Genomic DNA, 17,356 nt, shown 5'->3' with positions numbered 1-17,356 from the left:
TAAACCTCCCATTGAAGGTAGAAACAAGGGGTGTGGACGGAGAATTGTTGGTGATTATGAGAAATCAATTACTCAACGAAAGAAAAAGGTGCCAAGGCTGTGTAATATGTGCAAAAAAATCGATTTCCATGACGCACGGACATGCCCATTAAAGAAAACAATACAGCAGAGTGATGTTTAATTTAGTTGTCATAATTCGTTACAGAATCATTTTTAGGAATACATTTCTTATTAAAATTGCTGAATTGTGTAATTCTTAACTATATATATTTACTAGATTATTAATTACATGGTTACATTGTGTCATGTTAGTATATTGAATTGAGATCTACTCATATAGCATGTGAATTCCATTATTATTAGTTGTATTATTTAAGCAGGTATGATAAAGTCGTTGTATGCAGTCATCAGTTTGAATTTAATTCGCGTTAAGCGATTCTGGACTAACTATATTGAATCTAGATTGATCGCAGTGAATCTAGATTATCTGATATTGAATTTCGATATCACTATAGAAATTCTTTATAATCAATCAAACAATCAAATTACTTGATTGTTTCGGTTTAAGTTAATCTGGACTAACTATAATGAATATAGATTCATTGTAGTGAATCTGGATTCAATGATCTGCATATGGATTCACTATAGTGTAGTGACTAAGATAATATTGACTTACTGAATTTTTTAGTGTAGTGAATCGAGATTCACTTTATTGAATCTGGATTCACTATAGTTGCAATCAATAGTGTTTCACTGTAGTGAATCGAGATTCACTTTAAGTGAATCGAGATTCACTTTAAGTGAATCTAGATTCACTTTAGTGAATCGAGATTCACTAAAGTGAATCTAGATTCACTACAGTGAACCAAGATTGAACCAAATGTATTGAGATTTAGCAAAGTGAATCCAGATTCAACAAATTAGTGAAACTTAAGATAATAACTTAAGATAATATTGAAACAGTGATCCAAGATTAAATACATACAATCCACAATAAGTATGATCAATTTATTGTATGTTACATAAAAGCTTGAATTATAACTCACATTCTATGCTGTAATCGAAATTATTCCATTAGCATTCACTACCTTCAAAGTATTTTCATATAATCCGAACTAAAACTATGACAAAGCTATTGTTATAAAGTATATTTACATAGAAAAGCAGTTCAACACAAACCAGAGTATTCCATAACATTAATTGACAATGTACTCAATAACTGTAAACTTCAACATTGAAAATTATGCTGATTTTAGAATATCATTTTCTTTGAGATCTTGTGATCTTCCTCGTCTCTTTTTTAAATTTGGCAGTTTCAGCATGGTGCAGTTGGGCTTTCCTGATGACTTCTTTGGCCAATTCATTTGTTGGTTCAGTAAGAATTTGGCAACAGTATATAGACATCAGTCTATGTAGCTGATTTTTTAATCGCTCCTGTCCATATGAATAAAAGTTCAGTTCAAGATTCAGTAGCTAATTGATGTGCTTTATATTCTAAATTTTATTAATTCAAAAAGACTAAATGTAAATTATCAACACATTATTAGTTTAAACACTTACACCCTCTCTATGAAAACCAGAGTTCCAATTTGCTGTACCACCGCCCATGTAGGTCTCCATATGTCTCATGACAAAAATACCACAATCAAATTTGTTTTCGGCCGTTCTCCACTCCATCTCAAGTCTGTCAGGCGTTAATGTATTTATTTCACTCGCCTTGTGATGTTTTTTGTCTGCCAAATATCTCACAAAATTCTGGTGCTGTTTAATCAAAATTAATCAGTGTCACATAATAAATCCAAATTATTATACAGTAATGTTTAATGTAATATACAATTTGTTTTGGTTGTTTATATGGAAATAGTATTAATGACATTGAATCACGATTCATTGGATCTAGCTCTCTAGAATTTAATAGAGTTAGTTCACCTGGACTTACTCTAATGAATCTAGATTCATATTAGTGAATCTGGATTCATTAGAATTAACTATAGGTAGTGGATCGTGATTATGTGATGTGAACACAGATTAACTAGCTATATTGAATCGAGATTCATAGTAAGATGTGAATCCAGATTCACTAACTCTAGTGATCAAAGTTTGAGATCACTAGTTATAGCTAGTGGATCGTGATTACGTGATGTGAACACATATTTACTAGCGCTAATCTGGAATTATCTGACTCTAGAGTTAGCTAATATGGATCGTGATTACGTGATGTGAACACAGATCAAAGTTTCAAGATTCACTAATTATAGTGATCGAGATTCACTGGAGTTAACTAATCTGGAATTATCTGACTCTAGTGAATTCCAGATTCACTATAGTGAATTCCAGATTCACTATAGTGAATCTGGATTCACTATAGTGAATCTGGATGAACTATAGTGAATCTGGAAGTGAATCTGGATGAATCCAGATTTACTATATTGAATCTGGATTCACTTATTACTGTATTTTGCCAGTTAATGTTTAAAGAACATACGTAAGGTGGAAAAAACATACCAAACCTTCAGGACGACCTTGGTATTTTTCCTTGTAGTCTGGGCAGTTTTTGCTATTGTCAATCAGCTCCATACTTGGATTCTTTAGCCCATAGCATACAATGTAGAAATGCTCAAACGCATTTATGGGGAAGAAGACCTATTTGTTGTGAAATTTAATAAGAGATTTTACAGATATAGTTAAAATTGGGCTAAAGAATAAAAACATTGTCTTCGAATCTTTACCATATCAATCTCATTAAACTTCATATGTGGATACAGAGAAAGTTGCTCATCCATCTGGGTAGCAAACCGATTGTATCTCAATTTATCATTGACCTCATCTGTGTGATGAATGTTGCAAAACTGTACAACATAAAACTGGTTAAATAATATGTTACTCAAGTGTTATTTTAAATAAAATAAAGGAAGATACGTACGGTTGTCTCAACATTGCAGAAGAATCTAAGTGGAGAATTTTCAGACTTCATTTGTTCTCTGCTGTTCAAAATATAGGACCAAATGCTGATTACATTTGCCTCAATGTAATCAGTAGGAAGGAAAGTCTTGAAAGCAGGTAAGAAACATTCAATTTGTCTCCACTTAAAAACCATTTCACTGAAAAAACAGTAACAATATTCAATTTAATAAAGGGACAAAATACCAATTCATTAATGAAAAAACATCAACAATAGCGAGTCTCACAACTAATAATAAAATATCAAATAAGTGTTCAGAACTTACAAATTCTCTTCTTCAGCGGAATCATCACCTGAATGCCTTATTTCTCTATGGACCCAATCCCATATGATGCTTTCCAGCTGACTTTGCCTAGCAGTAATCTGAGATACCCTCTGCACCCATGGTGACCGAAGAGACGTTGCAGGCTTTACCATCCTCTTTTCTTTCCCCCTTCCCGCATGTCCCTTATTTTCGGCCACCTGAACTTTCTTACCTTCACATTCATTTACTGCAGCAGCATCTTCAGGTTGTTTATCAGTTCTTCGTACAGATTCATCAATGATTTCAGATTCACAAGCTTTAGCAATCTGAACAACATCAACCATTTCCACTGATTCAGTCTGAGTATCTTGTGTCAGCCCAAGAGAAAAACTAGGTTCTTCAGTCTGTGGGGTACTACATTCGCTGATCTTCCGTCTCACTGGTCTGTCATCCTTTTTCATGCTAACAGACTCTATAATCTTATCAACTTCTTGAATAAAATTTGGGGAGACTTGTGTTTGTGGTATCTCACCTGATATTGGATCAACAACAGGGGAACCATGCATATCTCTACTCACCTTGGTGTTCACATTAGGGGTATCATCAACAATGTTTTCCACAGCTGTTTCATCGTCACATGTACTTACACGATGTCCCCACCCCTACACAAGTACATTTGAAACTCTCTGTTGAATCTGAAAGAGCTCATTGTCATTGGGGAACAGCTTTCTCATTGTCTCACACTCAGCATCAAATCTATTTTTTGCAGATTCCAGCTCTGCAGCTCTCCGTTGAACCCTCTCAATACAATCCTGCATTTTGAATATCACAGACATTGGTCACCATTACATCATTAACATGGCGATAGACAAGATTCGATAGTTTGAGATTACATTCAATGTATTTGAATCAAGATTCAGTAGTAGTGAATCCAGATTACATTCAATGTATCTTAATCGACATTCAGTTTAAATGAATCGAGATTCACTCCTACTTATTCGAGATTAAATTGAATAAACAAAGTATTGCAACTTAATTTGCTAACCTTTCTAATTGTATCAACACTTTTAGGAGAGTTTCCAGTAGCACTCTGCATTCGAGATGAATCTGGAAGTTCAACCCTCTCTGTAAATGCACCTTTGCCAAATGAATTTGTTCTTATTTCCTCTGACTGTCTTTCCTTCAAGGCGAAGTCAGTCCATCCTAAAAATGTAGGGGTTGTTCTCTCAACCAACCTCCTACCTTTGAACAGAACCCGATCGGCATAGAACAGCTAGAAAGACGGAGATAAGAAATAAAGCACATCAATTAGTAATCATCAAGTAAAACTACTTTAACTACAGTAATGTAAAAATAAATCAATATTATACAAGTGGCTTACAGTCAAGAATGCAAGAGGACCCGTGTAGAATTGTTTTGTCGGGTCAACCTTCCACTTGTGTTGGCTATCTATCATTGAGTCAAGTAATAAAGAACACCAATTGTATTGAGAGCACTGATCAACATTATCACCAAGTACTAGAATCCGTTGGTTGACATACGGATTGCTAAGCGATTGGATCATGCTGTTGTGTAAGAGAACCAAGAAATTCAGTTTAAAAAACAGGTTAACATCAGAACTGTGCTTCAGTTTCTCAGACACAGCCCCTGGAGTAATTTTCCAACCAAATCTGTCTGTGAATTGACCCCTCCATTCATCCACCAATGCTGACTTGCCAGTACTGGAAGCTGGTATACACTTCCTGCCTAGAGGTAATCCCATCACTTGATGTACATCTTCCTCTGTGATACTGATTGATCCTCTGGGAAGATTAAGCGCAACGGATTCACTGTCAAAGGACTGCAGAATCTGGTACCCCAACATATGTGGCAGTTCCTTTAATCCAAATTGTAAAAGACCTCCAAGTCCAGCTAGTCTCACCCATTCTTTTTGGGAGTCAGAGAGTGACAAAACCATATCAGAGAATATCTTTGGAGAGACCCGTATCCTAGTCAACTCCTTAGGTTCAGAACTCTCATTTTTTTTTCAAAAACTTCTGCAGTGACAAAAAAAGAAAATTAGTACAAATTATCCATCAGTTAATAACAAAAAATGTTCTTGTGAATATCAGGATTCACATTAGTGAATCGAGATTCTCTATGTTTGAGTGAATACAAATTGACTCCACTAAGTAGCTATTCACTTGAGTGAATAGAGATACATCCAATGAATCGCGATTCACTCTAGTGAATCTCGATTCATTGCAGTGAATCTCGATTCACTGCAGTGAATCTCGATTCACTGCAGTGAATCTCGTTTCACTCAAGTGAATCGAGGAGTTTAAAGTAGAGTGCATATTGCAGAATCCAGACAACCAGAGTTAATCGTTCACAAATGTAAAAAGATGTTTAGTACATTAACCTTTTTCATCTTTTTCCTTCCTCTTGTCATCTGTTCATTGTCTTCATCCCTACTACGCTTTGATGTTTCGTCAGCTGCAGGATTATTTGGGGGGTTCACGAGGTCATCGTCAGTGTTGGACCTCACATATCTTTTTTTCACAAGCTTCTCCAGTGAGGAAAATAATATAATTAGATCAAATTATCCATCATTGAATACACAAAAAAAATAAAAAAATTTTAGTACACCAACCTTTTTCTTCTTCATTCTTATTGGGGTCTGTTCATTGTCTTCATCCCTTGTACGCTTTAATGTTTCCTCACTGTCAGGATTATTTGGGGGGTTGATGAAGTCATCGTCACTGCTTTGCATGGTCACAACCCGTGTTGTCTTCTGTTGAGGTATAGGTGTAAATACCTCAACAATCCCAACACATGTTGTTTGCTTGTTCCTTGAGCTAGATCGTAGACCTGTTAAACCGATGACAATTCATTTTTTAATGAGACCAGACTTTGAATAATGCATGGCAAGCATGAAGGTTGAATCACATTAACAGACTTTGCATAATGCATGGCAAGCATGAAGGTTTAATCACATTATTGAATATAGATATTATAATCCATATCGCAATTCACTTCAGTGAATAGCGATTCGCTGAAATGAATATCGTTTAACTGCACTAAATCGCGATTCACGTGAGTGAATATCAATTCACTCCATTGAATCGTTGCAGTCAATAGTGTTTCACTGTAGTGAATCGAGATACACTTTAAGTGAATCTAGATTCACTTAAGTGAATCTACATTAACTACAGTGAATCAAGATTCAACCAAATGTATTGAGATTTATCAAAGTGAATCCAAATTCAACAAATTGTATCGAGCTTCAGCAAATTGAATCCAGATTCTATGATATGAAACCAACTCCATGACATACCATACATTCTTTCAGTGTCTCGTCACTCAACACAACAAGGAAAAACTGATCATCGTTACAGTTTAATTTCACTGTTAGTATACATAAACCATATAATTAGTGAATCGAGATTCTCTATGTTTGAGTGAATACAAATTGACTCCACTAAGTAGCTATTCACTTTAGTGAATAGAGATACATCCAATGAATCGCGATTCACTCCAGTGAATCTCGATTCAATACAGTGAATCTTAGCATAAGATCATAATCCCCCCCTCTAGGGTCTAACATCTTCTTCTAGGGTTTTAGAGAGGAAAAAAGAGGGTTTTGGTGGTGGCTAAAAGATATCTAGATCCGAGATCTTGAGGAGAGAAAAAGAGAAAGCTTGGAGGGATTTTACAAGAGAGAGGTCTATTTCTTTTGGGTAAAAATCAAATCTTCGCTTAGAAGCAAAAATCAAGGATACTAAAATCCCTGCTATTGCTAAGAAGATTGCTATCAATTGGAATTCGTCTTCAAATGTGTCTAATTCTGAAAAGGCCAGAATACTAATTTTATGGGATCCTGATATTCTGAATGTTCAAATAACAAACATCTCTCCACAGCAAATAACTTGTTTTGTTAAATCTGTGGATGGAAGAATTGATTGCATCATTTCTTCTATATATGGTTTTAATCACTAGGAATCTAGGAAAGCTCTATGGACTGAACTTCTTTAGATTCATCAAACTATTGGAAATATGCCATGGATTCTCTGTGGAGATTTTAACTCCATGTTAAATAATGATGAAAAACTTGGAGGATCAATGCTTTCTGATACAGACACAAAGGACTTTAATTCTTTCATTGAGGATTGTAGCCTTTTGCATCTTAAAACCCTGGGCAGTTTCTTCACCTGGAACAATAGACATGATCATGAAACAAGAATCTGGTGCAGATTAGACAGGACTTTAGTGAATGACTCATGGATCAACAAATACAACTCTAGTCATGTGGAGTTCTTGGCCCTAAATTTTTCAGATCATTCACCTGCTGTGGTATCTATCTATGATGAGGAAATACAAGGGAAAAAGTCTTTTAAATTTTTTAAAATGTGGACAAACCATAGCAATTACCTACAAACTATTATTTCTGTATAAGAATGCCCCTTGCCGACAAGTAAAAAGGGCCTAAATCAACATTTCTGAACAAGTTCAAAGGGCTAAGTTTGCTTTAGAGGACACTCAAAAAAAACTACAAGATGATCCTTTCAATCCTAAGAATGCCCCTTGCCGACAAGTAAAAAGGGCCTAAATCAACATTTCTGAACAAGTTCAAAGGGCTAAGTTTGCTTTAGAGGACACTCAAAAAAAACTACAAGATGATCCTTTCAATCCTCTCTTGATCAGTCATGAAAAAGAATGCTTATCTATATACAACTATCTCCTGAACTAGCATTAAAGGAGATAGATGTACCAGTTATTTCCATTCAGCCATCAAAGCAAATAGGCACCAAAACAAAGTTGTGGTTCTTTGCAACAGCTTGGGGGTAAGAATTACTGAAGGAAAGGAAATTGTCAATGAGCTTCTCTCCTATTACAAGAACCTAATGGGAAAGGCTAGTATAGCATCAGCTCCTAGTCACAGGATTATTCAAAATGGTCCATGTTTAAATGAAAATCAAATTGGGAACTTATCTACTCCAATCTCCAAAGAGGAAATCAGAAGTGCTGTGTTCTCCATGCCAGATAATAAGGCCCCAGGGCCAGATGGTTATGGTGCATCTTTCTTTAAGTCTGCATGGCCAATAATTGGAGATGAGATTACACAGGTTGTTGAGGATTTCTTCATTACAGGAAAAATGTTGGGAGCAATCAACTCAACCTCTATCACTCTTATCCCTAAGGTGCATTGTCCAAATTCTCCATCAGACTACAGGCCAATTTCCTGTTGCAATAGTCTTTACAAAATTATCCAAAATCCTTGCTAACAGGATTCAATCTGTTATGGGGCATCTCATTAGTGAAGCCCAAAGTGCCTTTGTAAAAGGAAGACACATTGCAAACAATATTCTGTTAGCTCATGAGTTGGTTAAAAACTATGGAAGGAAACACATCTCTCCTAGAGTCATGATAAACATTGATATTAGAAAGGCTTTTGATACTATCAATTGGAAATTCATAGAGGAGATGCTTAAAGGCTTGGGTTTCCCAGAAATGTTGATCAACAGAATCATGACTTGCATCTCTACCCCTAAATACTCCATCTCACTTAATGGTTCACTCCATGGATACTTCAAGGGTGAAAGAGGATTAAGGCAAGGTGACCCTCTTTCCCCATATTTGTTTATTTTAGGTATGGAGTATCTTTCAAGAAGTCTTGACTCTTTGAAGAATGACAGGAGCTTTAATTTTCACCCAAAGTGTGGAAAGATTAAAATAACTCATTTGATCTTTGCGGATGATTTATTGATGTTCTGCAAAGGTGACATTGGCTCTGTTCAAAGGCTTTATCAGTGTTTTGCAAACTTTAGTGCTGTTTCAGGACTTGATGCCAATCCCAGTAAGTGTACAATCTTTTATGGTGGTGTTGAGGAAACTATAAAAAATACAATCCATGATTACTTGGGGTTCACTGAGGGGAATTTTCCTATCAAATACCTAGGGGTTCCTTTAGTGTGCAAGAGATTAACTTTACAAGACTGCAGTTTTCTGTTCAACAAAATCACAAATCAGTTTAATAGTTGTATGAAGCTTAAAAACCTGTCATATGCTGGAAGAGTGCAAATAATTAAAAGTATCATTCTTGGCATTCAAATCTATTAGACATCAAGTTATGTTCTTCCTGTCAAAGTGCTCCAGAAAGTTGATGAACTCTGCAGAAACTTTCTTTGGGGAAAAAATGATTTAACTTTTAAAGTACCTCTGGTTTCATGGGACAAAGTTTGCATTGGGAAAAAGTATGGAGGTTTAGGAATTTTCTCTTCTATTATCTAGAACTTTGCAGCAGCTGTGAAGACTCTATGGGATATACATACGAAGAAGGAACTCCTTTGGATCAAATGGAGTACGTATCTAAAACACATAAATATTTGGCAAGTGAAAATGAAGAGAGGAGATTCTTGGATGTGGAAACAACTTTTGAAAGTTAGAAATAGAGCTGTGAATTACTGTGGTGGAGTTGGTAATTTAGAGAACTTGATCAAATCATGTTCCAGGAACTCAAAAATTAAAATGTCGGAGCTCTATCATGCACTATCCCCAGCTACAAATAAGGTACCATGGAGCACTACAATTTGGGAGAGTCTTAACTACCCTAAACACTCTTTTATCTCGTGGCTAGCAGTCCAAGATAGGCTGTTAACACAAGATAAACTGCTGAAAAGGGAGATTATTCAGTCAAACCACTGTGTCCTATGCACAGGACCAGAAGCTGAGAATAGAAACCATCTGTTTTTTTATTATAAATTTTCTCAAGATATTTGGAACAAGATCATGGCTTGGATGCAATTCAAATGGATAAGTTGTGATTGGAACCGACTAATGATCTGGTTTAGTTCCAACTTGCGGGGGAAGGGTTTCAAGGCCAGAGCTAAAAGAATGGCTCTCTCCTCTACAGTTACAATATTTGGATGGAACGCAACAGGAGGATTTTTCAGGGAAAGTTCTGTGAAGTTGAGCATCTTATCAAGACTATCAAAATAGATTTGATGTCAGTGATTCTTAACTGCACCTTGCCTACAGATTGCAAAGATTGGATACTCTCCTTATAATCTCTACAGGGTTCGGTTTCACTGATTGCAGCTGCTGAATATCTCGGATACGCTAAATGGCATTGTTTGTATTTTTTTTCATAGATCACTCAGTTTCTTGAGTTCTTGATGTACATAAACTTCTATACGGTTTAATCAATAAAAGCTTTCATTGACCCAAAAAAAAAAGGGCCTAAACGCTCAAAAGTCAAGTCATAATGCCTAACTGACACAGGATCCCACTGAATATCATATTGGAAAATGCGATCATCTCATGATAACAATCTAATAGTTTAGCCCAACGCAAAGTCAAGAATAATATTATTCTTTCCTAAACAAGTTCAAAGGCAATCAAAGATTAACAACCCCTCAAGGAGAACTCCAATTCCCATAACTACCTGAGGTCTTAGCTTTGACAGAAAAGTTCCAAATGGGCTTGGCTGGTCACCTAAACTTTGGAGATTAGTTTGGAGATCCAGAGACTTACACTTAGAATTGATTTGGCAAGTGCTTGTTTCTAAAGATACCAATGTTGAATAGTTTGCGACGACCAACTATTCTATGCTAGATTGTAGAAAATGTCTATGCTAGCTAATAGCCCACGTGGTAATTTATGCGTTTTTATACTTGACTGACTTAATCATTAATTCCATCTCTTTTTGGTTCGGATCCTCTCTAATTAGGCGGTAATTAGAGAGCGTCCAATTATCCTAATCCGTTCTCTCTATTTCCATTTGAAGGGTGTAGATGAAGACGCACATAATTTTTATTATTATCTTGAAAATGACTATCGCATTCGAAACCACTCTTATGGGAACCTATATTTTAACTCTTTGTTGGGCTAATTAGTAAATATTAAAATGTGGAGGGTATGCGTTGGTAAAACCCTTTATTTTATAAGCGTCTAATGCTTGCCTACCCAACTTGTATCAGACCCATTGAGGCTATAAATAAAGAAGGGAGCTAGTATAGACGATCATCAATTCAGCGTACTGATTCCACCTTCAATTAATGGATCAACCTCAACCCCCAAGCGAACTTTCATCCGTACAAAAGAACCTCCTCCAAAGTGATGCCCTTCATGAGGTTAATTAGTCTTCATTCATTCATTTTTCTTCTTTTATTTTCTGGTAATGATAATGCATTATTTGTTCTTAATTTTTCTTCTTCTTCTTCTTCTTCTTCTTTTTTCAAATAGTACATACTGAAGACGAGTGTGTACCCACGAGAGCACGAATTACTCAAGGGATTGAGAGAGGAGACTAATAAAAAACACCCATGGCAAGAACTTTTGGTTTCTTTTTTTTATTTATTTTATAAATGCTCAATTTCATTTCTTCTTTGCTGCGTTGGACTATACGTTAGTTCTATAAAATTTTAAAAAGACTACCTCTTGTTGAGCTTGCAGGAGTTTGATGGGTGCACCCCCTGAAGAAGGTCTACTTCTTTCTATGCTACTAAAGTTCATGAATGCAAAGAAAACAATAGAGATTGGGGTTTTCACAGGGTATTCCCTCCTCACTACTGCTTTGGCTTTGCCAAAGGATGGAAAGGTGCAAAGTTTTCTTATTTTACCATTTTTTATTTTATCTTTTTCAAAAAAAAAAAAGAGGGTTAGTTAGAGATATAGAGCTAGTTTGGTATTGCTTTTTTTAGGGTGTTTCTGTTTATTTTTTCAAAAAGTATCCAATAACGGTGTTTAGTAAAAAGTTTTTTTTAGTATGCTTATTAAAATTGTTTCTGTTTTTAAGGGGGTGTTTTTAGAAGCAATTTGATGATTCTTTTAAAAGCAACTTTTCCTTTTTTTTAGTTTATATACCATATATACCTTTATCTTTTAACAATGATCGTTAAGCACAGTTCTACCAACCACATTAACTGCTTTTTTAACATTTTTTATATTTAATTATCAAGCTGCTATTTTTCAGTAGCTTATATAAGTTGCCTATAGAAGTCACTTTTATAAGCAACTTATTATAAATTCTAGCAATACTAAACTGGCTAGTAGCAATACTAAATTTATAAGTTGCCCATAAATAAATTTATTAATACAAGCAATGTTATTTTGTCTTCGAATATTATGTGAAAGTCATGTGACAAGAAATTGTTCTTTGTTCTCATTTTAACTAAAATAACTAAACTTTCCCGAAATTGAGGATAAAATTTTATTGTCGTTATATGATTCTTACGTTATATCTCAATCGAATGGAGAAATAACATCATGTATTCGGAGAGTGTAACTGCTTATAAAATAGTTTATGGAGCAGAATTGCCTACTACATCCCATTTAATAGTACTATCTGCAACTAACTCAGAAGTAATTAGATTGCATGTAATTTTAGAGGGAGAAATAGTTTGTACCTTTGTAATACTGTGTTTAATATTAACATTTTTTTTTGTAGATAACTGCTATTGATCCTGATAGAAAAGCCTACGAGATGGGTTTACCATTTATTCAAAAAGCAGGAGTTGAACACAAGATCGAATACATAGAATCAAAAGCTCTTCCTGTTCTTGATAAAATGCTTGATGAGGTAAATAACAAACTAAACGTCCACGTTTAGAATTATTTATTAATCATAATTTAGTTAATAGATGCTTAGTTCCCCCTCAGTTTCCTTGTCTTTCCTACAACCACCATCAAGGTTAAATTTAGATGAAAGCAAATTCTAGGGTTTTTTTTTAAAATAGACATTTTTTCTAAATAATTAGCAAAATCGACCATTTTACTAATTATTTAGAAAAATTGACTTCTTTTTGGCCAACAGGCCAAAAGAAGTCGATTTTCAAAAACAGCATGCTCGAAATATACGGGACTAGTAGTCTCGTATGTTTTAAAAACACAATCAAAACATACGGGACTAGTAGTCCCGTATGTTTAGTCTCGTATGTTTTATTTCTCCTCTCCCTATTCTCAATCCATTAAAAGTTCTAGCTGCTAATAGCATGGCACATCTTCTTCCCAAAATTCCAAACCCGAGCCCTACGAACTCAGGTTAAATTGGTTCCTCGCCAAGGTTAAACTGGCTCCTCGCCGACGCGGAGGTAAGTGGAGAGCGCCTTGGGCGTGAAATTAGGCGCGATTCTTCGATGGAGGTTTTTATGGGCCTGGTCGAACATATAGATTAGATTGTGCTCGCCGAAGGGGTGGCCGATGAGGTGGAAGGCGTCGGGGCAGCGGTGGCGAAGATTTTGTGGGAGAGGTTGGTGGAGCGGATGAAGAGGATGAATTTGCCGACGAGGAAGTTGGCGGAGAGGCCGGCGGGCTCGGCGGAGTCGACTTGATAAAGCCAGAACTTGGTCGAGTTTAGGATCTTAGGGATGACGGAGCCATTAATGAAGGGGACGATGAAGTTAGGGCCGGGGAGTGGGCCCTTTTTGCGGAGGTAAGAGTGTTGTTGGAGGAGGATGAGGAGGAGGGAGGAGAGCAGGATTGAGACGAGAAACATGACGCCCATTTTCTCTTTTTCTTTTTTTTCAACGGATTGAGAGCAGGGAGAGGAGAAACAAAACATACAGGGCTAAACATACGGGACTACTAGTTCCGTATGTTTTGTTTGTATTTTTAAAACATACGAGACTACTAGTCCCGTATGTTTTGAAGAGACTGTTTTTAAAAATCGACCTCTTTTTTGCCTGTTGGCCAAAAATATGTCTATTTTGCTAAATAATTAGCAAAATGGTCGATTTTGCTAATTATTTAGGAAAAAATATATTTTTAAAAAAAATCCCCAAATTCTATGACTTATTCCAATGATGACTTTAGCTATCAAAGTTGACCTAGCTAGCTGAGGAGACGAATTTGGATCCTCTCCACTATAAGAAATTAGTGGAGTGACCACTATTTTTAATCTCAATCGTTGATTATTTAGTAGGCGGTTATGATACAATCTAAATCTAACACTCACCATACCCAGTGTATTTCACTCATTCCTAATTTGCACTCAAAGAAAAATTCACAATTACCAACTAGATAATCAATGGTTGTGATTATGTAGTGATCCATCCACTACTTTTTAGATAGTGGAGAGGATCCAAATCCAAGGAGACACGGCTGTGTTTGGCAATTCTCCACTAAGCTGGTTAAGATCTTAACTAGGTTTGGAGTTAGCCCTATTTTAACCAAACAATAACTTGTACCCTAATCCAAGTTAGATCCACCAACTTGGTTAGTGGTGGAGTTGCCAAACACTCTCCAGTTGGTTCTTGCCATGATCGAATAGAATATCAAGTCATAATGAAAATCGAAAGTGCGCTCCTGCCTCTGTTTAAATATTATATTTACTTAATGTTGTAAGTCATCTTTGCAAGATTTTAAATAAACAAATAAACTTACTTCATCAATTACCACATCATCTTTATTTCTCTCCTTTCAGCAATAACTTGTTTTTACATACAAAAACTTGGTATTCACCGGCAATCTAATGTTGCCGTACTTTCACGCTTGCAAAAAATCAGTAACTTTTCGCATTGTCGATTCTCCAATCAATACGACAGGTGAAAGAAGAAGAACTCTACGACTTTGCATTTGTCGACGCCGACAAGCCAAACTACGCCGAGTACCACGAGCGACTACTGAAGCTCGTCAGGGTCGGAGGGGCGATCGCCTACGACAACACGCTCTGGATGGGGACCGTGGCGGCGTCGGAGGAGGAGAGCGAGTCCCTCCACCCGATGCTGAAGCTCTACAGGGGCCCACTGGTCGAGCTGAACAAATCCTTGGCTGCAGATCCTCGCATCGAGATTTCGCAGGTCCCGATCGGCGATGGGGTCACCATCTGCAGGCGCCTGTATTGATCCCTGATGCTGGTCTTCGTCCAACAATTAGGAGCTATATATATACAGCTTCATGCTTGGGATTGTACTTGTTAATCCTCTAAAGAAAAATTGAATAAACACTGAACTGTTCATCGGTCTAAGGACTCGTTTGGTATGAGGTTAAGGAAAAATGCGTCGACTGCGGGCAGCCGAAGAAGTTGTCAATATGTCATAGCCTAACAAGAATCATAACTAAACAACCAAATCAGTGGGTTTGATGCTAGCCAAGACAACAGCTCTAATAAGTGGTAATCAGAGAGAGTCCAATTATCGTAATCGTAATCTGTCTGTTTCAATTTCGGTAACTAGGATGTCGCCACGTAGATTTCGACAATTATCTAGGAAATTATTGTTGTCTCGAACACTACTATTATGAAAACCATTTTTGTGAGCAGTGAAAATCTTTGTGGCTTCATCCTATTCCTTTTAATCGGAACAGATAGTCATGATTTGAGCATTTGGAGCCTCTCTAATAACTAATGACAGAGGATATATATTAAAAAGAACAACAGCAGAACAACAACCTCATATCGACAAAGAGAAAAATTAGAGGAAAATATTTTAAAAATTTGAAGGAAAAAAAACGACGACGATACCCACAAACAACACTCGGTTACCTAAACTTTGCAAACTCATAAAAAATATATATTCATACAAATAATGTGCAGAGTGATTGGTGCTCTGGACTCTGTTTTCTACTTTAATGTAACAACAAGCGCTTGATGCTATGCTAGATTCTAAGAAATGTCCAACCTAGTTTAGACACCTTGATGATGTTTGCGTTTACTTTAAGAACATAATTCTCCGTTCTTAGCTTTTTTTTTTGGCTTTATTTCACTTAAATACCCTATAGTTTTCCCTGATTTAAACTAACTTTTATCAGCACTTAGGTACCCTGGAATTTTTAACATTTGACTATCTTGAGCTATGAAAATGTGAGAATCCACCCCTCAAAATTCTCATGTGATAATTTTAGAACTTTTTTTAACCCTTGCTTTTTCCTGAATACATTGTTAAACCCAATGTAATTCTATTTTAAGCCTAACTCAATTCTAATTGAAAACGGGATTTTGATAGGTTTAATGGTAAATCTAACAAATACTAAGAATTAAAATGATCTAAAATAACTCCATCTCCACGGCGAAAAATCATTCTCTGTTGAAATCTATAAGATAAGATGAATGTGGACATTACTTGAATATGGACAATTAATTAGGTGACTCTTCATTAGCCCATGTCCTTTAGTCTTCTTATTATCCATCTATATAATGTACGTCATGGACTATAAAATGTATGGAGAAATGAATATAAATAAAATGAGATGATCACTTTCTCCATATCTCTTCTCTTCTCTATTTATTTACTCTTACATTTCATGTTCGATTCTTACTTATGATATGTTATGTATATAGATATAACAACAAGATTACAACGCGTTATCAGCACGAAAGCTCTAGCTAACCGGTTCGTACTAGTCAGGGAGGCTGTCAACTGCCAGCTCTGCAGTGGTATGTATTTTGATGAAATTTCCATTTGTGATTTTTGTTCACACCTATATCAAAAGGCTGTTCAAACTGGAATTTTTTCGTACTTGCCTAGTATTCTTGCTTGTTTTATTAAGTGCTGTTGTTTATCACATATGTGTTATTTGTGAGTAGCTACAAGGACATGCCGATATACATGTGTGTTGGTTTCAAATAAAATTGGATATTTATATGCGTGTGAATGTAACATGCCAAAAGAGTTTTGACCACCTTGCCATTCATGATACAATCCTACATCAAGTGCATGTTTTTCTCCGACTAGATCCTTTTGACCTTGGTGCAAAAGACTTCAAGACTGTTGACAATTTGACTCCTATTAGTCTTTTTAGTTTTAAATGTCAATTTCATCATAATCAAAGTTGTTATGCATTTTATTCTGATTTTGATAGTAGTTGGAATTGTTTATGAGTGCATGTAAAGTTTTCCCCTAGTGTTAGGATCGTTATCATTGTTTAACTCACCTCAGCTAATGTTTGTGATACCCAGACTAGAGTGTAATTAAGCAAACCCATTGGTCAATGCAAGTAAATGCTTGAGGTACTCTTAGATGTTGGGACAGTGGTGGTCAGAAAACATAAGGAAGGGTTTATTGATGGCTATAGACTCAATGTTTGCTTTGCATATTTTAAAATAGATACTTTTTCTTAGAAAGAGAGGGAGTGTGTGTTGAGCCTCTCCTGAGAGGGTACCATGTTTTATCTTCAAGAACACTCGGCATTTTTTTAATATATAACGCTAGAAAGTGTTGCTACCCAAGGTAGTC

General features: G+C 36.0%; 1 protein-coding gene across 2 annotated transcripts; it reads left to right on the top strand.

The window, feature by feature from the left end:
- On the top strand, window positions 11,203–15,214 carry LOC109830127 (flavonoid 3',5'-methyltransferase-like). 2 transcript variants are annotated; one of them, XM_020397286.1, is made up of 5 exons: window positions 11,203–11,317; window positions 11,430–11,512; window positions 11,640–11,784; window positions 12,634–12,765; window positions 14,729–15,214. In XM_020397286.1, the coding sequence occupies exons 1-5, from the start codon at window positions 11,243–11,245 to the stop codon at window positions 15,026–15,028; spliced, it is 735 nt and encodes a 244-aa protein (XP_020252875.1). In that variant the 5' UTR covers window positions 11,203–11,242; the 3' UTR covers window positions 15,029–15,214. The 2 variants fall into 2 exon arrangements, with proteins under 2 accessions (XP_020252875.1, XP_020252876.1); XM_020397287.1 differs by lacking the exon at window positions 12,634–12,765.

The sequence above is a fragment of the Asparagus officinalis genome, chromosome 2 (assembly GCF_001876935.1).
Source record: "Asparagus officinalis chromosome 2, Aspof.V1, whole genome shotgun sequence".
Classification (NCBI taxonomy): domain Eukaryota; kingdom Viridiplantae; phylum Streptophyta; class Magnoliopsida; order Asparagales; family Asparagaceae; genus Asparagus; species Asparagus officinalis.
Note: the sequence above shows the minus strand (reverse complement) of the source record. Positions and strands in the feature narration are given on the sequence as shown.